At 39.0% G+C, this 22331-nt stretch overlaps 1 protein-coding gene across 1 annotated transcript in view; it reads left to right on the top strand.

Annotated features, from left to right (window-relative positions):
• Positions 1-17268, top strand: part of LOC132210694 (stimulated by retinoic acid gene 8 protein homolog) — a 40013-nt gene extending 22745 nt beyond the window's left edge. Inside the window, exons 7-11 of the mRNA XM_059652226.1 lie at positions 2558-2646; positions 4186-4208; positions 6969-7039; positions 16919-17087; positions 17192-17268. Of these exons, the coding sequence (XP_059508209.1) occupies positions 2558-2646; positions 4186-4208; positions 6969-7039; positions 16919-17087; positions 17192-17268 (429 nt within the window). The remainder of the gene's footprint in view (positions 1-2557; positions 2647-4185; positions 4209-6968; positions 7040-16918; positions 17088-17191) is intronic.
• The last annotated feature ends 5063 nt before the right edge of the window (positions 17269-22331 follow it).

Raw genomic sequence — 22331 nt, 5'->3', positions numbered from 1 at the left:
ATAGTAGGAACTGCCAATGCTGGAGAAATGTGAAGCTGGATGAACACAGCAGGCCAAGCAGCATCAGAGGAGCAGAAAAGTTGACGTTTCAGGTCGAGACCCTTCTTCCTCTGATGCTGCTTGGCCTGCTGTGTTCATCCAGTTTCACACCATGTTATCTCAGGGTGTTGTGCTGTTTGTATTCTTGAAACAAGCAAGGTACTAAATGTATCCAATCCACCCAGCAGTTAACATAGTGTCCAACATTAGATGTGATACTCAAAGCAGTTTCCCATGTCTTGTTCTAGGCACCAAAAGATTTGCTGATCTGAGCAAGCCTGAGGTGGAAGGACTGATACCACCTTCTGATACTTTTCAGATTGGATGGCTTCTTTCCATTGCAAATCTTGTCTTGTGCCTACTGCAGACTTAACTTTTTGGGAAATCTAAAAATCCAGGAGTATGGAATCCTGACGTATTTCATGTATCACCCACTTTTCTTGTCCATTATGCCTGGGACTCAAGTGTCCCTAGTCCACTTAGTTAAGCACTGTTGGAACCATGGTACTCTAGAGTAGCTTTGCTAATTAGATAACCTTTTTCTCTGGTATATGCCTGGAGCAACCATTGACATGCCAATCTGCTGAATCAGTTATTGTGTTGGTCTGGTAGTAGTCATGGAATTAAGGTTTTGTTCACCTATAATGTTGGGGCAATTTGTAATTCTGATGTTACTGGCTCATAAGCACCATGAAGCTATTTGATTATCATAGCCACCATAAGGCAAGAGCAGTATTACATTTTGCATTTGTATTAGCAGTTTTCTTAGTTCAATATCCCGAATGCTTCATGGGCATAAATATAAAAATGGATGTCAACAAAGGAGACCTTATTAGGAGGAAGGAGCAAAAGCTAGGTCAAAGAGATGGATTTTAAGAAAGAAATTGCTGGAGGAAAAGGAATTAGTGGGGGTGGGAGGAGACCAGCTAAGTGCTCTGAAACCACAGCTATTATAGGTAGGGCAAATGATGTACAGAAAGCCAGCATCAAGAAACAGTGAGTTCAGAAAAGGAGTTGCTGGGCAAAAGAGTTTATAAAGATACAGAGACATGCTGCTGTGAAAGGGTTTAACAATGAGAATGAGATATTGAAATTTAAGAACTTGAGGGTAGTAGACAGTGTTAGGTGACCCACACTTAGTGCACGTTTAGATACAAAGCAGGGTTTTGTCTGATCTGATGTTTACTGTCAGTAGGAGGCTGATAAGATGACCATTGCAATACTTGGGTCCGGAGGTGATATAAACGTGGATGAGATATTCAGCAACAGTTGGTTCGGGATGAAGGTGGGCGATGTAATGGAATATGAAGTGAGCTCTTATTGGGATGTGAAGGACATTTTTTTATTTCTAGAACAAACTTTGAAGGAAATAGTTTTACTGTTAATACAACTGGGCTAGAGATAATTATTGGAGGAACAAAACTTGTAGAAATAGAGATTGTGTAAGTGGTAGACCCTCAGAACAGGAATAACAGTTGTTTATGGCAAAAATCTGTGCATTGACATTTCTAATGTGACAGGAAGCTGTTGCAGTGCAGATACCACATGGGGTTACTGCTGACCAGGAAACTCTTGCACAGGTGTAGTAAATGAGATTTTATAAACGAAATTGCTTACAAAAATATAAAATCTGCAGTAGACATTTTGGATGCAATCTTCCACTTCCTAAAGGTGGAAAGAGGAAATGTAATTAAGCGAGTTGGCCCTGTACAGTAATTTGCCCTTTATTGCTCCTTTAGCATTTAGATACTGACTAAGAAAGTCCCAAATGATGGTCCATTGGACCTAAAAGAGGAGCCCCTGAATGGCTGGCAGGTTCTGGCAACCCAATACAATACTAAGGCATCTGATAGGCAGCATATAGGCCGGTTTTACATACGATTGGATGTCAATCAGCTGATATGGAGGCTATGTGGTGAGTTATGAGTGCCTTAGAATTTGACTTTGTTTATTCTTAGAATGCGTTCTGAGGTCATGGTGAATATCTGGTGAGTTGGCCTGATTTGAATAAGTTAAAGAGCTGTGGATAGGGGCCAGGCATGGATTGGCATTAGTTTGATCAAGGAAATTAACTATTATACTCCTAACTCCTTGCTTGTATCTAGTAAAGATGGAAAGTGATATAATTTAACTAAGCCCAATACTTTCTCAACGACAGCTGGGATGGGTATTAAATTCTGTACGGCCATAAAATATTCACACTTCATGAACTAAAACAAAATTATTTTCTTCCTTACTTGTTTGTCTTTGACAAGATGCAAAGCAAATTGTCTAATCAACCAGTTGGAAGGAGTACACCCATTTTATTCTGTAGCTGTAACTGGTACCAGTGTTATTTTGGAAATCCACAGTATTAAAAAGATTTGTTTTTATTATTGATTCCCAGCTTTGCAGTATTCAAGGATAAGTCTTTAGCTGAGAATGCCAACAGAATGGTTTAGATGGTCATACTTTTTATATGATAATGTTTCCTTGCATGGGTAATGAAGGTACTTGACTTTTTTCCTCCTCTTTGCAGATGCTTTTTGAAGATGCATTTGATTTAGCTTCTGGATTCATGGTAAAACCAGAGCTAAATGGTCTAACAGGAATAAAACGGGAAAGCAGGTAGTACATTTTCATTTTTTTTATGTCATGCTGAAAATGCTAATGTCCATGAAAAACAGTACAAAAAATCCTGAAGAATCATTGACATGTTTAGCAGTAATCAGAATATCTTTGTTCGCTATGTTTGTGTCTGTGTAGCTTTAGATTCTGCAACTAACTGCTGCATTTGATACATACATGAATCTACATTCCATTTACTGTCGGATACTTGTTACCAATCCAAGGGCTGTAGCAATCAAAAATGCTTATATGGTTCATCAGACACTGTAATTTCACTCAAATAACGACTCTAACTTAATGAGTCCCAAGGTACATCAACATTTTCCCCTTCTCACCACCATTCTCCTGTATCTGGGTCTCTCTCTTTTGAAGCTTTGGGTGGGCAGTACTGACAGCAAGCATTTCCTCAGTGATGGTACTGCTGGGTTTAGAAGACCTACTGTTGATTGGCTGGCAGATCTTGAAAGTGGAACATTCACCCCTCCCCTTGGGGTCCTTGATCAGTGGGAAAGGCTCTGTGCCTGTCCAGAGCCTGAGTGGCAAAATCCACATTGAACTTTCCATTAGCAGGGTAGCCCCCTGGTGATTTTGTGGATTTTCATTTTTCACAAACCTTATTTCTTTAAATCAAGGATCAGTCCTCATCCCCACTTTGCTTGGTGGTTAACACGATATTAGTCATTTTTTTTCTCGGCTTTGCATAGTATCCCCTATATGGGTTCTCTTTTATGAATTTCTCAGTCTGACTGAGAATCTTTAAGTCTGCATAGCAACACAACAAGCTGTGTCCTCCTTTATGTCAAGGTGTCAAAATTTTTATCTGACTTTAAATGATCATTTTGAATTTCTGTCTCCATTGCAAGCAGGTCACATGGGCTTGTCTCTGGGCATATACACTCAGTGCATGGGTACATAACTGTGACTCAGAACAGATCATGTAGGTGTCTCCAACTCCCTCTGCAAACTACTTTAGATTACCTTGAATTAAAGGACATAATTAAAAACAGAACCATCTTGTAGAATCCAGAATTCATGATACTTAACCAATGGAAAACTTTCTCAATGACTCATGTTCACCCTAGTTTGTTAAATCGTCTTGGCACTATACCCCTCATTCTCAATATTGAAAGACTGCTTAAACTACTGCAATTTCCTAACTTCCTTTCCTCTTTTAAGAGCCTTGTTGAAAACCCCATCCCCTTGACTAAGCTTTTAGTCATCCCTCTAGAATTTTGACTTCTATCATTTCATTCTTGGTTTGGTGCTTGTTTTGTTGATAGACATTTTCTTGCATTAATTACTGTATACAATTTCATACTTTGTATAAGTGCAAGTTGCTTCTATACTTGAATCATTTTGTTTCTTCGATTCCTGACTTTTAAAATAAAACTTTCAACTGTCAGGGCTTGCTATTTCTTCAGCTGAAACCACAACAGTTATCATTATTATTAGCAATGTTAAGTGTACTTTAAAGTGCATCCATTCAAATGTAAAAATTGAAGTTTGAAATCATACTGGTTTTTTTCACTAATATTTCAGATCCCTGCCCACTGTCATCAATGGTGAGATAGCAGCAGCAATCTTAACTTCCAGCATTAGCCATCAGATGTAGGGCTGACAGGCTGTCAGTATCTAAGTGGTGGTGGAGGCAGCTAGGCTGGAGCTAGAACAAGAAACATTGACGTTGAGTGAGAGCCTGGGCCTCAACAGAAATTCCTGCCAGGGTCCTTGCACCAACACATTGAACGGTTGAATCCCAACATCCACTCCCTCAGGGCCCAAGCTAGGTTCTTGGCATTCATTGATAGAATGGGCCCAGGATCCAGACAGCATAAAGCTCCAAACGTGTGCAAATGGACCATAAAGTGTAGGCCACCTAATCGTCAGACGGGATCTGCAGCAGCGTCTGGCAGCAGAAGAAATGCCCCAAAAGAGAAAGGACAGCAGAAAAGATTGACTAGAGATTCTTAGCCATTAGCAACAGGATTTCAGCTAGGTCATTAATGAGCCAATTGACGTTGATTAACCCTGTTCCCACCACAATTTAGTGGTAGCTCTGGGATTAAGTGAAGGTTGCATGATCTCCTGCACCATTGGTAGCCCACTGATAGAATCCCCTCCCCCTGCCTTTGTCTCTGATCCTGACCCCAAATCTTCACCCATGACTTGCACTATGCTTTACTCTAGCTCCAGCTTAGCTGCCTCTACCACCACTTAGATACTGACAGCCTGTCAGCCCTACATCTGATGGCTAATGCTGGAAGCTAAGATTGCTGCTGCTATCTCACCATTGATGACAGTGGGCAGGGATCTGAAATATTAGTGAAAAAACTCATATGATTTCAAATTTCAGTTTTGTGATAAGGGGGTCCTCTTGTCACTCTGTGCCTAGGGGAGTTGCAATATCACTGTCAGGCATCACTGCTGTGGGTGGTATTCTGCCACTGAAACCTCAAAAATGGATAAATTTGACAGTGACACCTAAGTGCCTAATGGCAATTGAAACTACTGGGTGATTCCCATGTACTCTTTAGTTGATGGGCATGACCTCTGTCAACCCAACAAAATCCTTACATAATTTTTTTAGGCTGTTAAGATAGTGGTAAATATAGACAATCAAATTTTAGCTTTCACAATTTGATTGTTTACCTGAGACCACAGATTGAGACAAGCCGAGAACATCAATGTGGAGCAAAACAGTCAGCTGCACTGAAATGACTATTTTATCTAAAGAAGTCAAAACCAGACAACCGAGTCACCATCAAGAAATTAGCATCCCTGTTTTAATGCACACTTGTATGATAATTTCACAAGTTGGGAGAAGAAAGGCTTGCGTTTTGGTAATTAGCTTGAAAAGACAATGGAGTCAGTCTTGGAGATATTCAAACAAAGCATATTTCATTTGCTGCTCTGGAGAGACATAGCAAAGTTGTGGGAAAATGATCTCTATCTTCATGTTTCTCTTAGAAGAGAACATCTAGTGAAAAAGAAAATTGAAAAGCAATCGTTCACAACATCCAAAACTCGAGTTACAAATCTGCTGAAAAACAATCATTCATAAAACACTTTGAAATATCTCCAAACTTCGCCACTCCTGAAGACACAACCTTAGGTTAAAAATCTAACACCAAGAACTTTTCAAGTGTGTAGCCTTTGTTTTGCCCATCAGTAGCAGACAATCGCTTCCTTTTAAACTTATTACCTGTCTTCGTCTGTGTGTTTGTGTGTTTGATGTCGCGTTTTGCTCTTTTTTTCCTCCGAGTTAATGGATAATAAATTCCTTTCTTGCCCTGGGAACACCTTGTAATTGGCTCCTTAATTTTGATTCGTACAGTGTTTTAAAAGAAGTGTAATTAGCAGTGTACTAAAATGAAATATAAGTATTTATTGTGAATGACCGTGAAGGGATTGAAAAAAGGGGAACTAAATTGCTATTCATCGCTTGGTTTAGTAGAATTAACAGTTTAACAAAAAAAAGGGTGAAAACATTGCGTTGCTTCAGTGGTAAATTTAAAAAGTGTAACTAGGATGTGGAATGTGATAATGAAAAATAACAGAACTGGACAGAAATTTGTGAAATGGTAAGATTTTTAAATATTCCACACATGATATTTTATTTGGAAGGAGAGTGAAAATAAAAGTTGTGAAAATACTATTGGTCACAGACATACTGGTGAACTGACTCCTTTGCCTGTATTTCCTTTGCGATTGGATCAAAAGCTCCATTTTCACTCATTGTTCCTCTGAAAGTCCGGAAGAGACCTGCGTTCTGTACAAGCAGATAATTAACTTTGTGATGTCTCAATCTGGTACAGTCATACATCACTCCGAGGTAGGTGTGCATAAATACTTAAATGACAATAGCTATGTTTTGAGTTTGAGCTGTGATATAAGAGAGAGAGCACTGAACACTGAACTGAAGGTAGGAATGAATGGTTCCCATTTAGAATACTTTGCCTGCAGTTATTTTCTTTTTGATATTTTTTCCTATTTTCTGCTACCTTCTTGGAGAGGTGAGAATGATTGCCCTTAGCATCCAGCAGCATTTGACTGTGCATGGCATCAGGAAATCTTGTAAAAATGAAATTAATGTGTAGCAGGAGAAAAGAAATCACTGGTTTGAGTCATACTAAGCAAAATGTTGGAGTTGTTGAAGGTCATGGACAGCTTCAAGGTATTGCTGCAAGACTTCCCCATAAGGCACTGCCCTAAGCAAAACCATCTTCATCTGTTCATCCATAATCTTTGTAACACCATACATTCAGAAGTAGGGATGTTCACTGATGACTGCATAATGATCAGCACTGTTTGTGACTCCTCAGGTATTGAAGCAGTCTGCATCCATATGCAGCAAGATCTGAAGAACATTCAGACTCGAGCAGATCATTTACAAGTAACATGTACCACACCAGTGCCAGACAATGACCATTTCAAACAAGAGAGAGTCTGACCATCTCCTCTTGATGTTAAGCAGGATTGTCATCACTGAATTCCCCCATCAACATCCTTGGGATTTCTATTAATCAGAAATTGACATGCATCAGCCATATAAACACTGTAGCTACAAGAACAGGCTTGAGATTAGAACCTCTGCATCAACTAACCTGCCTCCATATTTTCCCAAAGCCTGTCCATTCTGTGCAAGGCACAAGTTAGGAATGTGATGGAATATGTTTTATTTACCTGAGTGAGTGCAGCTTCAACAACATTGAAGAAGCCTTACACCATCCAGGAAGATAAAACAGCCTGCTTGACTGGCTGGTATTCCATTCACCACTAATACAGAGTGACTGTAGTCTGTAACGTTTACTGCAAGATTTACTGTTATGACTCATCAAGCTTACTTAAACAGCACTTCCAAACCTGAAACTTCAACCACCTTAACGGATAAGACTATGAATACAGAGAAGGATCATCACCTCCAACCTCCCTTCCAAGGCACACACCATCCTGACTTGAAACTAAAATGTTATTCCTTCACCAGACCAGAATCTGTTGCCCATCCTTAATTGCTGTCTGAGTGGCTTGCTCAGCCATTTCAGAGTCAACTGCATTGCTATAGGTATGGCATCACATGCAGGCTAGTTCAGGTAAGGACAACAGATCTCCTTCCCAAATAGGTATGAGTGAACCACATTTATTTTTAAATGACAATAAATGGTAACTACCACATTTACCATGTCAGAGACTAGCTTTTAATTTCTGATTTATTATTTAAACATTAAATTCCACCAGTTGCTATCATTGGACTTGACCTGTTCATCCCAGAGCATTAGCCCGGGCATCTGCATTGCTGGTCCTATTGCATTACCATAAGGCCACCGCCTCCCCCATATAGATTGTGGTTGTTCTCCAGTACATTTTCAGGAGCACTTAGAGATGTGCAACAAATACAGCGATGCTCAGATCCCATGAAAGAATAAATAAATGTGACTGTTTCATGTAGTGATACATGAGCATATGAGAAGTATACATTTCCTGGAATTGAGTGTAATCCCATTCTTTACCAAAATGCATGTTTGCACACATCCAAGCAGAAGCTAGTAATCTGCAGTAGAGCACCTACTAATTAATTCCTCACCTGAGGTTGGCAGTGAAACTGTTAGAATTTGAGTTAATTTAGTTAGTCACAATTGTCATCTAAGGCTATGCCAAGTGACAAGGTCATCATGGTCTTCCAAACATTGATGATCTTTTTGTGTTTCTAGTTAAGTCGGTCTTTTAATATTGTCTAGTTGCTTCTTTTTACATTGACCTTTCACCGCTCTCATTAATTTTTCTCGTGATTAGGCATTTCAAACCTTCTACATGGATTCTAATGTGTTACTGACAAAAAAAATCAATATCACTGTTAGATATAGCCTAACCGTATTGGATCATTCTTGGAGTCAAAGCTCGGATCCCCATGTCTGTCTTGAAATCTAGAGTTATTTTTAATCTACCATGTGATTTGAAAAGTACATTACTACATAAGTCTAGAGTAGGTAGGACTCTAAACTAGGTCAGAGGTGGGGATACTCCCACTACATCTCAAGAATCCTTTAAAATTGAGGTAAAATTTCAATAATTGACCTAGTACTGTTTTTCTACAGTACCTCTGGTAATTTTGTGTCCCAAAAAGATCTTACCCCAAACTTTGTGATGTATCGCACTGCTGTTTTCAATCAGTTTCAAGGGTAAAATAACCAAATTTTTTTTTCCTAAGACCCATAAGCAATAAGCCAAGGTCATATATTGTGATACTTCCATGGAACTCTGAAATAAACAAATATTCTAAGATTCAAACTTGTTACAAAGCTGAAACTTTACTCAGTATTTCTCATTCTGATGTGGAACTATTGTGGAATCTAAATAACCTAAAATACTTTGGAAAATTCAGCAGCTGCCAAAAATTAGAAATGTAAACACAAAATGCTGTGAATACACAGTAGGTCAGAAGCTTAGGTAGAGAGAAACAGAGTAAATGTTTCAGGTTCATGACCTTTCGTCAGCTGTAAAATGTTACAGAAGTAACACGTTTGAAATGAGTGCAGGTGCAGTGTGAGGGAGAAAGGAAAGAACAAAAGTCCTGAGACAAAGTATTGATTAATTCACGATCTGGATGATAGTGCAAAGGAAAATGGGGTTTAAGTGGAACAGGTGAAGAAAGAACAGCAAGTGGTGACAGCAAAATAATTGCCAGCACCTACTGTCTGAAAAAAAAATGATTACTTTGAAACCTGGACCCAGCATTGCCTATGGAATGCTGTGAAGTGCTTAATCAAATGGTGAGGTGCTGTTCCTCAAGCATTTGTCAAGGTTTATTTGAACAGTATAGGATCCTGCGGACAGAGGGTTCAGATGGGAGATGGGTTAGAGAACTAAAATGACACGCTTGTGACTGAATGATTCTCCAAAGCCATCTCTCAATATGAGCTCCTCAGTTTAGAGGAGACTATGCTAGAGACTAGATTGACAGAAGTGTGTTGTTTTTCCTGGTAGGAGCGTCGGGGGTTTTGGACAGTGAGAAGGGAATATGTAAAAGGACAGGTATTACTTCTCCTGTGCTTGCAGGGGAATGGAAAAGGATGGTGAGGTTAGGAAGTGTGCCACAAGTGACATAAATAAAGAACCAAAGAAAATTAGAAACCAGTTGCTGCACTTTCATGTGTAGCTGTTTGTTGTTCTGAATTGATCTCTCTTCCAGAGATAGACTCTGACCCATTATAGGTGAATGGTTTACATTACTTGCAGAAGCATATGTTATTTAGAGAATGACCATCTCCAGGATCCGTTCTGTGATGTATTGACCAGTTATGGAAAATACTCTGATATCTTGTGAACACAAGAAGTGTGGATAACATTCCCTACATGGGCCGTATGTTGGTTTGAACTAAAACAAACACCAGTTAACTGATCAGAAGGATGTTATTTACAGGCAGTTTGATCAGTTGTAATTGATTGAGCAGATTTCTTCCGCATTTTGGTACTAAGTGATGCCTGTCTCTGTCTGCAGGAGAGTTCGCCTAATGTAGACGATGAGACAGTTCTGCTGAGATGCACAGAAACATTCGATGATGATTTGTAATGAAGGGAATTTCTGAAGTAACCAAAAAAGCACAAAGCAAGTGATTAGTTTATGGCAAAATCAGCCAATTTCTGGTACATTGCACCATAAACTTTAAGTTAACAAAAATGTGATCTTTTACACATTTTGTTTCTGTATTTAATAATAAGGAAGGGCTAAGCCCCAAGCAAGATATATTTAACACAAATGAGCTGCATGCAAACTCTAGGCAATTCGGCTAAATGTTGTTATTCATTCTGTACAAGGAAACAAATTTCAGACTGGAATTTTTCTGCTCAATGACAACAGCCCATTGATTTCTGTGGAGAGGCGATGGGCAGCGTTTTGGTTATAATATTGTGAATGGCTGCTTGCAGCTAATATAGTTTACTTTAAAAATGAAAATATTCCATTTGAGGTTTTAAAAAGCTGTTTTATTGATGCTTAATAAGAAGACTGTGCAGAAGGTTTTTCTGAACTTTGGTGTGTTATTTATTTAAAGCTTTCTACAACTCGTGCATAATTTTAGCCCAGGGTAAAAGAAATAATTGTCACAATCTGGTGGCTAGATTCTTTGCAAGCTACCAATGGTCATCTCAAAAAGAGGAGTGCATCTAGTTTGAAGACTAGATTGTGTAAATGATTTTCTGTGTAAATAAAACAAGAAAATAGAATTGCTTTCGTCAAATATATTTTTTTAAAGAATTCTCAACTCAGAAATTACATTTTGAAGTAAACAATTTGTACAATATTGTATGTTTCAATTTTATATTGTGTTCATGTTAATATTATGCTGTTATTTATTTGTGAACATGTGCTAACAGCTGTGTTTCTAGAATCAAAGAGTTGTTGCCATTCCTTCATACAGAATATTTTAGAAACTATTTTACTCATGCCTCTCACTACAGTTTATTGTTCCACTGAACCAATAATTTTCTGGTACCTTGCCCAAGTTATCATACTTTGTACATGAGTCTTCACAGTGAGGACCAAGAGGCTGTAGCTGAACTTGATTGTGTCCTCATCCAACATTTATGCACACATTAATTCTTATCTTGGGTACTGGATCAGTCAATGCAGTCCAGATTGGAACACTCTGGTCTGTTTGCCTTAGCACAACAGTGCAAGATACCTTCAAACACAGGCATTGTATTTGAAATGTTACATTATGTGACTTTCCACATGCATTTTTAAATGAACTCGATAGAGATAATAGCAACATTACAGTTTTTCCATATTTATATCTCACATAGACTATGACTTTAAGAAGCTAATTTTTGACTAAAATGAGTGAAATTATTGCACATTGGTAGTTAATGGAAAATGTGAAATCAAACCAAAAGGTTTTTATTAAAATCTCTGGTAGTTAGATAAAAGAATGTTGCCATTGTGAATTTGGAGTCAGGCATCAAATTTGTGCCCAGCTTTCTGGAAGTACAAAAATACAATGGGCTGCAACTGTAGTTCAAGATGGGAATTACCCAAGAGAAATAAATGTTGTCTATCAATTTTAAAAATGAGACACATCTTTGTCAGCTTCTGCCCATTGCACACATTTATTGCATTGACCCTGAAAACCCACCTTATGCTGACCATTGGGTAAGAAAAGACGGATATCTTCTCAACAGATTTATTTTTAAATCGATAACAGAACAATTTTTTTTGCAATTTCCAAACCCAAATAGTTTCCCTTTGAAACTCCCATCACAAAGATAGAGAAGCATATTACTATTGTGAGTTTCATTAAAATAAAGATAGATTTCCTTCTTACATTCATTGTACATAGTAATTTGATTGAGGATGAGCCCTTGTTGGCTGGCTTTAGTGCAGAGAAACCTGTCACCTTGTTTTTGAATATTTCTATTTCTAAATAAGTTAATGAATAAATGTTTTGAACTCAAATCAGCAACCAGGATTTCCTTCCCCTGCTTTTGTTGATTGTATTATTTTGCTCGTTAGCTCTAAAGCACCAGAATATAACTGGCTAAGATGCAGAATACCTAAGACAGTGAACTGTTTTACTGTATTAATGTCTCTCAGAGGGTTTGTATCAGGATCATTAACATTGAAATGTTTTGAAACATAACTCACATTGTTTCCTGGTAAGTGCCTAAGAAGGGATAAATTACCACAACTTGTTAAGTTTTTTTGTATGTTTACTTATCTCTTGTACTGAGAAGTTTTATTCCAATTCTCATGAGCCTAAATTTTTTGATCTTAAAATATAGTGGTTTTAAAATGTTTGAAATAAAATCTTCAGCAGTGTGCTCCGTCTGTACTTGTGACATTTGTGGATTGTAATACTGTTCAAACTGCAATTAAATCCCATTACTGTTTATTTTAAATCATTTATTCTAAGCTCTTCTTTCTGTGTTCAAATCTAGCTGTTTTTCTGATCACACGGTGACAGGGTAGGGTTGGAAAGTCTCTAGATTGGGAGCGGGGGTCTGAAGGAAATAGGAGGATCCTGTAGCTTGCAGACATCTGAAGTAGAAGCAGAGACCCAGTACCAAAGCAGAATATAAAATGACCTGTTGAACTGGAAGAATTAATCAAAATGGATGAGAAGAAATGTAACCAAATGGAACAAATTAACAGCTTGGAATTGGATCTTCATATCCTTGTAACAGATAAGGAGCAAGATACAAGATCGCAAAATGAAAGTGATGTACATGTTAAAAACATCACAGATATAGGAAAGTGCAGGAAAATGGTGTTCGGGTAGAAGATCACCTATGATCTCATTGATGGCAGAGTGGGCTGAAATAGCTGAATGACCCAGGCCTGTTCCTGTTCTTGTTCCTACATTCCTGTTTTGTAACTACTTGAAATCTGAAGTACAAATCTAAGAGGGTCAGAAATACGAAGTGGATCTGACAGCATCTGTGGAGGGAAAACAGTTGAAATTGAAGGCAGCTTACGTTATGCTAAAACTGTGCAACAACATTGGGAGCTGGAGAACCAGAACATTAGTATGGGTGGTTGAGTGGCAGTGAATATCTGTTCCTTAAATCTAGGATTCCTTTGGTTCTAAAAGGGCCAGAATAAAATACCTTCCTTCACCCCTCGCGGACTCTGCAACATCTTTACATATGCAGCATTTCTTTATTAATTATCTTCTTGGTACACAAGGAGTGCAGTAGAGCAGCAGAACTGCCTCTGAAGTTAGCCTCTGGCTCACTATCTAGGATTTTTGAGATTCTATTCTAAAAGGAAGGATGCTGTATGAATATCAGACGTACATGAAAACACTCATGATCATCTCAGAAGTTGAAACAAATTGGTGGGTTCGTGGTGCTGTACCAATGTTATCATTAGTGACATGTAGGTGTTGGAATTCTGGGCTCACAATCATGACACAGGTTGCTGAAAAATTCTTTGAGATTCTAGCAATGATGCAAAGGATCCTCAACCCCAGTAGACTCACAAAACCACAATTTATTCAGACACATTTGGCCCACCACAGGGGTAACTCAGTTCTGGATATGCATGCAGCAAAAGGTTTCATTTTATTTCCACCCTTCTCCAGTTAATTGTATCACTATCAAAAAGTCTTTGAAAAAGTGCAGAAAATGGCAAAACTGGACCAAATATGAATTTCCCGATTGAGTTATTAATTTGCTTAAGCGAAATATTTAATTTCAGACTTCAAAAATCACAAGGTGCAACAGATAAGAATGTATATGTTTTAATGTCCATATAACTGATTTTTCAACATATGAGAATAACAAATGTTCATTTGTTTGGTTACAAAACAAATGTAGAGAAAAAGGAAGTTATAAACATCATATTTAAAAGAAGTATCGGTAGGGGTTGAATAGCATTGAAATCATATAATCATGACTTTAGCTAAGAGATGACCAGGTCTAGTTTTACCACCATTCCAAACAGGACTGGCATATTCTGATGTGGGATGTAATATTTAATATTAACAAGATATAAAATTCTCCTGTCAATAAGAATTATTATGCTGCTGCTGTTAAAAAAAAGTCAAGCTTTAATTTTTCTCTGATATTGACAAGAATAAATGCACTGAATTTCACATAAATATAAACTTGTATTCAGGACAGCATAGTTGCTTCGTGGTTAGCAATGCAGCCTCACAGCACCAGGGTCCTGGGTTTGATTCTAGCCTTGGGTAACTGTGTGAAGTTTGCACATTCTCTTTGTGTGTTTGTGTGGATGCCTCTGGATGCTCTGGTTTGCTCCCACAGGCCAAAGATGTGCAAGTTAGGTGGATTAGCCATGGTAAATGCATGGTGACAGAGATGGGGCAGGTCTGGGTGGACTGAATGGGTCAAATGGCCTGCTTACATACTGTTGTCATTCTATGAGCTATTAGCAAAACTCAAAGCCAAAAGGAACACTTGCAAATGGAAGAAAACATGTTGTTATGCTTCGCCAGGTAAAAAGTTTGAAAAAGTAAGGGCAAATTTAAGATTAGTGTAGCAACAAAATTCAACTTTGAAAAGTCTAATCTAATCCGGTATGTAGAAATTGGACTTTTGCTAAGATGCAAGTTAATAATCACGTGAAATTCAACAGTAATTGCAGCCATCCTTATCAGTGTCCAAGAAAAATTAAAGCACAATTGGTTTACAGCATCAGCATAATATTTCTTAGATTATCATTAAATAAGTTATTCCTATTAATATATGCTATGCCTTACTCCATTCATTATTTTTTCTTTGTATCTTGCAGCTCTCAATGGCTCTTATATTCGGTAGTTATTTTCAGAAAAACACTCCCCCTGTAAAAACGTTGTTGACCCCATAGTCTATCTGGGCTTCAACTATCACCTTGGTACAATAACATTGATATAGAGTGGGATGGTGGAGAATCTGTGCGGGTACAGTTGAGGAACTGCAACTGATGAAAGACCCTGATGGGAGCGATGTTTAGGCCCCCTTGTTGTAGTCAGGATGTGGAGCAGAAAATAAATCAGGAGACAGAAAAGGCGTGTAGGAAAGACACTACAACAATAGTAATGGGGGGACTTCAAAATGCAGGTGCATAAACAGGTACAAAAAGGACATATCATTAGCAGAGAATCAATTTTTTTTTCCTTAAATTTAGCTTTGAGTCATGTAGGCTTTGTGCATTAGTGAAAACAGGTGATAAAAGGTGACACCCCATTTTATAACTCTTCTGATAGCTGTTGAGAAATGCTGTGATATAATACACGTTGTTGCTTGAAAATCATTGATAATTGTGCCCCATTTTTGAGAGTGAAAGGGTATAGGGTTATGTTGGTTTAATTCATTGGGTCACCTATTGCTCCTGGTTCTGGTGAGGTAGTTCACTTCAAGCTTGGAATCTAATTACAACCCTTTACTTATCCAACTCATTTTCCAGTCCTCCTTGCAGAAAGACTAAATTTCATTAGCTTTTTTTGATTTTGTCTGTATCTATTCATGACATTCTAATGAGCTATGTACCTTGATTCCCAAACCTCTTTAGACCATCACTGTTTTCAGCTTTTTACAATTTAGAAAGTATCTTGTTTTATCCCTTTTGGGCCAAGGTGGAAGATCTCTACTCACGGGTTTCTACTCACAGTCAAATCTCTGAAATCAGTAAAGTGATAGAAGGGGTCATCTAAAGTGTTATGGGGCACCACTTGCAAAGCAATAATTTGCTCACTAACGGTTTGGATTCTGCCAGGGCCATACAGCTCCTGACCTCATTACAGTCCTGATTTGATGAGTAACAGAGAGTTGAATTCCAGTAAGGTAATACCGAGGTGCCATTGACATCAAGGCTGCATATGACTGAATATGGCATTAAGGAGCCTGAGCAAAACTGGAGTCAATGGAATCAAGAAGAGAAACCCTCCAACCTTCCAACGGAAGATGATTGTGGTTGTTGAAGATGGGTCAGTTCAATTCCAGGACATCTCTGCAGGAGCTCCGTAGGATAGTATGCTAGGCTTAATCATCTTCAGCTGCTTCATCAATGACCTTCCCTCCATTATAATATCAGAACTGGGGATGTTCGGTGATGATTTATATGTTTGGCATCATTTGCTACTTCTCAGATCTGATCATGTCCACATGCAGCTAAACCTTGACAATTTCTGGGTTTGGGCTGATAAGTGGCAATTAACATTTGCATCACATAAATGCCTGGCAATGAACACCTCCAGCGAGAACCAATCATCATCATCTGACATTCAATACATTACCATCTCTGAATTTCCCACTCTTGGTATCCTGTAGATTTCCATTGGCTGGGAACTGATCTGGACTAGCCATATAAACTGTGACTACACTAGCAGGTATGAAGCTAGGAATCCTGCAGCGAGTAACTCACTGGTCAGCGAAATGATGAAAGACGTCCCATTTGCCTAGATGAGTGCAGGCTATAGTAATGCTCAAGAAGCTTGACACCATCCAAGATTAAGCAACCTGCCTGATTGGCTTTACATCCACAAACACTTCATCCATCACTGACAAACAGTAGCTGTAGTATGTACCACCTACAGATGCATTGCAACAACTCACCAAGGTTCAGCATCTTCTAAACCCACAGCTGCTCAATGTAAAGAAACAATAAACATAGAAGCATAGAAACCTGGAGCAGGAATAGGCCATGCAACCTTATGCACTTGTTCCAGATGATCGTGGCTTACCTTCAAATGCCAAAGATACATGAAAATATCACCACCTGCAAGATTCCTTCCAAGCTATTTACCATTCTTTTACTGTCACTGGGTTCAAATCCTAGAACATCAATGCAAAAACGGAACATGCTGAATTTCTGCACTGCAAGGGGAAGAGGTTTACAGATTTTGAGGAGGTTCGACAGGAAATTGAAGCAGAGACGGACAGAGTTACAGGGAGCAATAAAGGAATCTTGCCAATTCCGATCAACCTGCGAGTGCATTCTCCAAATGGTGAGTGAGGTCTCCTTGATCCAAATCTAGGAGATGATTATGTGAGATCTTGAAGAATTGAATTTGTGTATAAAAGCTATGATCCCTTTTTGTCAATTGTACAGGGAGTCCACATTTAACCTCATTCCCTTTTAGCATTGCTGAGGTAATGGGTCCAGAAGCCTTGTTGAGCACTGCATGAAATGTAAGAATGCACAGTGAACTGCAGTATCTCCCTGACAAGGCTGCTTACAATTTGGCAAAATATAGCCCCTCATGATGCTGTGCTGTGGTCCATCTGCTATGACCCAGGTGCCACTGCTGCACATGCACACCCCACCATCACCTACCTCTGTGGAGAGGCTGCTGGTCTGTTGAGTTCCACAGCTCTCCCCATTGTGCCCTTTGTCTGCCTTGAACCCTGGCCTGGTTGATGGAATGAATAAATGTCTCACTTCTGCCTTCACTTTAGAGGACGTCAAACATGTTGCATGAATAGCTATGAATCAGCAAGTGGAAGGGAGGGAGGAACTTGATGAAATGACAGTTACTGTGGGAGTGAAGCAGTGGCTAACAGGTTCCTGGATCTTGATGGACTTTATTCTCGGGTATGAAAAGAAGGGACCAAATGAGGTGGAGAAGCACTTGTGTTAATTCTCCAAAATACATTACTTTCTGCAAATGTTCTTTCAGACTGGATATTCAAGAAGAGGCGATGGAGGTGGGAGTGGGTAAACTATTGTTCAATGATTTTGACATTGTGGGGGAAGGTCATTGAATTGATCATTAAGAGGGTTATAACCGGGTATTTGGAAAATCTCAATGTAACCAGGAAGAACCAGCATAGTTTTGTGAACAGGAAATCATCTCTTAGAGGTTGGTTTAATCTGGAGTTTAGAACAGTGAGGGGTGATTTGATTGAAGGGTATAAGAGCCTAAGTGACCTTGATAAGGTTGACTCAGGAAGGATGTTTCCTGTTGTGGGTAAGCCCAAAACTGGGGTCTCAGCTTTTAAAAACAGTCACTCTAAAATGGCCAACAAGGTTTTATTTTCTCTGTGGATTCTGGAATTTTGTGCCTTAGAAGGTGATGGAGGCAGGGTTGTTGACTATTTTTATGCTGGATGTGGATGGATTCTTCTTATGTAAGGGAGTCAGAGGTTGTACAAAATGCAGAGGAATGGGATAGTGGGAGATATAGCAGTTTGGATCGGAAATTGGCTTGCTGAAAGAAAACAGAGGGTGGTAGTTGGTGGGAAATGTTCATCCTGGAGACCAGTTACTAGTGGTGTACCGCAAGGGTCGGTGTTGGGTCCACTGCTGTTTGTCATTTTTATAAATGACCTGGATGAGGGCGTAGAAGGATGGGTTAGTAAATTTGCAGACGACACTAAGGTTGGTGGAGTTGTGGATAGTGACGAAGGATGCTGTAGGTTGCAGAGAGACATAGATAAGCTGCAAGAGCTGGGCTGAGAGGTGGCGAATGGAGTTTAATGCAGACAAGTGTGAGGTGATGCACTTTGGTAGGAGTAACCGGAAGGCAAACTACTGGGCTAATGGTAAGATTCTTGGTAGTTTAGATGAGCAGAGAGATCTCGATGTCCATGTACACAGATCCTTGAAAGTTGCCACCCAGGCTGACAGGGCTGTTAAGAAGGCATACAGTGTTTTAGCTTTTGTTAGTGGAGGGATCGAGTTCTGGAACCAAGAGTTTATGCTGCAGCTGTACAAAACTCTGGTGCGGCCGCACTTGGAGTATTGCATACAGTTCTGGTCACCGCATTTATAAGAAGGATGTGGAAGCTTTGGAAAGGGTGCAGAGGAGATTTACTAGGATGTTGCCTGGTATGGAGGAAGGTCTTACTAGGAAAGGCTGAGGGACTTGAGGCTGTTTTCGTTAGAGAGAAGAAGGTTGAGAGGTGACTTAATTGAGACATATAAAATAATCAGAGGGTTAGATAGGGTGGCTAGGGAGAGCCTTTTTCCTAGGATGGTGACGGCGAGCACGAGGGGGCATAGCTTTAAATTGAGGGGTGAAAGATATAGGACAGATGTCAGAGGTGGTTTCTTTACTCAGAGAGTAGTAAGGGAATGGAACGCTTTGCCTGCAACGGTAGTAGATTCGCCAACTTTAGGTACATTTAAGTCGTCATTGGATAAGCATATGGACGTACATGGAATAGTGTAGGTTAGATGGGCTTGAGATCGGTATGACAGGTCGGCACAACATCGAGGGCCGAAGGGCCTGTACTGTGCTGTAATGTTCTATGTTCTATGTTCTAACACCCTCATTAACAGCATTATGCAGCCAGTGAGCTCATTCCATATTCATAAATGAATAAAAGAAACCTATCACTTAAATCTATTTGTCACAATTTTGCTGATCCATGTAATCTGTTGATACCATTTTATAATTCAATGTTCCCATCTATACATTAACATACCCCATCATTTAAACCATTAATGGATACATTGAAAATTTGAAGCCTCAAGCCATATCCCAAGGGACATGTGTCAGATTCTGTTCATGTCCCTATTCTTTGTCTCTTACCATTCAGTCAATTTTCTAACAAAGTCAATAATTTGCTTTCAATTCTATGAGCTTCAACTTTAGCTATCAATCTCTATGAGTATTTTTATAGAATACCTTCTGGTGGTTCACATAACCAAAATCAATTACATTACTTTTCAGTGATCTCTTCAAACATTTTATTTTCATCAGGTGTAAATCCATCTTTGCTCTCTCTGGTCAGCTGAAAACTTTTAAGGCATTGAGTTACTCAATCCTTGATAATAGACTCCTGGGACTGATGTCTTAGACCCTGGGCAGGCAGACATGAAGACGAATGGGCATAGAATTTCATGCCATCAGTTGGGTATTTGGTTTCTTGGCTCCAATCCACCCTTGGACATTTTCAAGGAGAAAAGAAGGAGGGCATGGTGCAGAGGGTAGTCAATTCAGGCAGTTATAGTCCACTTATGATTTATAGTCTAAGGCCAATTGGGATTTCCCAGTCAGCCAGAGGCTATGGAGTACTTGAAGCCCTCTCTGCCTGCTTAACTTCAGCCTAGGTCAGTTAGTGAACAGCTTCTACCCATATTGTGTTAATTTGGTTCCTATGGCATTTTTTCAAAATTTAAAATATTAAAAATTAATTTAAAATATTAATTTCACCATTTGGTCAATTTGGAGAAAATCTCAGGTTGCTGACAGTCCTCAGTACAGTGCCAGAATCCTGATCACCCATTGAGCCACAATAGGACCCTGCCCGAGTAATTTCCAGATGACAGATGATAGGATATCTGATTTGTACCTCCCTGAATTTTCTCTCTTTTACCTTTCTTAAATAGTGGAGAAACATGCACAATTTTGTTGTCTAAAGGAATGGCTCGTGAACATATGGAACTTTGGAAAATTATGATGTGGAGATTCCGCTGTTGGACTGGTCAAGAGTCATAGACACCAGATTATAGTCCAACAGGTTGATTTGAAATCACAAGCTTTCAAACTGCTGCCCCTTTGTCAGCTGAAGTGAGGCCACTTCATCTGACAAAGGAGCAGCAATCCGAAAGTTTGTGATTTCAAATAAACCTGTTGGACTATGATCTGGTGTCTTGTGATTTTTGACCTTGAAAAATTATAGTCAGAACATTTACAATGTTTCCTACTTCCTTTAAAGTCTTAGAATGGAAACCATCCAAACTTTGGAGGAGGTGTACTTATTTCTTTTTTGTGACAATTATTTTGCTTATTGTCCATTTTGGTCAATCCCTGTCCCTGCTTCAGTGTCAGCTTCCTTGCAATGTCTTGCATGATATTCCTGTCCAGTATTGTAAATCGTGATAATTACGCAAATGGCCGTCATTTCCTTCAGAGTATCAGTGAAATCACCATTATCAATTTTCAAAGAGCATCCATTGTGCCTGACCACACTCTTTATCTTCAAATGTTTGTGTTGATTTTAATATCCATGCAAGTTGTTTATCATATTTCCTTTTTGTAGATTTTCCTACCTGTTTGTCACCCATCTTGTATCTTTCCCAGTTGCCTGGATGTGTTAATTTTTGCATGCTATCTCTGGGTCAATTACTCTTTAAGTAGTCAATGGTTTTGTTTTGTGATGTACAGCTTGTGAATCTTATGAACATTAACTGTGTCTATGTCACGTTTAAATCCTTTTGTGAATATTTCATCATAATCATGTGCCTACTTTATTGTGATAAGTCTGTGTCTCATCACATTAGAACTAACCTCACCCAAGTTTAAATCTGAAGTAGCTGTTTTGTGTTCCTCTCTTTCAAACAGTACATTGAACTCAGTTAATTACGATTGCTGCTAGATGAACGTTTGTGCATAATGATCACAAGGTATGTCAGCATATTCCCAAGTAAGGATGTGATTTTCCAACCTTTCTTTTCAAATTGATTGTCCTGTTCAGAAGCAGCAGCTGCACTCTACAGCACTATTGTTGTCTCTTCTCAGCTTTCCTCCATAAATGGCACCTGGAATAGGCAGGAACAAAACTGAAAAAAATCAAGCTTTTGATTAAATGTCATTCTTCTCACAGTGTGTAACTCATGTGGATCCCACCCATATCAAACAGTGCTCATTAGAATGAAACCTTGGAATTTTCACCTTCAGAACATGATAAAAATGCTTCAGAAGAGCACACCAAATCATAAACAAGCGCAGACACACGTTTTAACTGAAAGCACTATTTTAACAAACCTAGAATATCACTGGAGAAATTTGTATAATAATTCATGATTCTTAGAACTAATTAAAAGTTTTAATAATTTAACTTGAATGTAGGAAGATTTGTCAGTAAGTTTGTGAAGGATACAAAAATTGGTGGAGTTGCAAATAGTAAGGATGATAGCCTTGGATTTCAGGGGAGATAGACGCTAATCAGTTGGGCTGATCAGTGGAAAATTAATTCAAATAGGTGTGAGGTGATACACTTGAGCAGGACAAGCAAGGCAGGGGAATATGGAATGAATGGTAGGACCATAGAAGTCATCAAGGATCAGAGGGACCTGGCTGTGCGTATCCATCAATCCCTTAAGGTAGTGAGAAATAGTGAGAATAAAGTCGTTAATAAGGATATGGGATATTTGTCTTTATTAGCCAAGGCATAGGGTCTAAGATCAGGGGATTATACCTGAGCTGTAAAAAGTGTTAGTTCGGCCTCAGCTAGAGTATTGTGTGCAGTTCTAGAACGTGTATCATAGGTGGGATGTGATTGCACCGGAAAGGAGATTTACG

The sequence above is a fragment of the Stegostoma tigrinum genome, chromosome 18 (assembly GCF_030684315.1).
Source record: "Stegostoma tigrinum isolate sSteTig4 chromosome 18, sSteTig4.hap1, whole genome shotgun sequence".
NCBI classification, from domain to species: domain Eukaryota; kingdom Metazoa; phylum Chordata; class Chondrichthyes; order Orectolobiformes; family Stegostomatidae; genus Stegostoma; species Stegostoma tigrinum.
The sequence above is the reverse complement of the archived record's forward strand: the minus strand, read 5'-3'. Positions and strand labels throughout refer to the sequence as shown.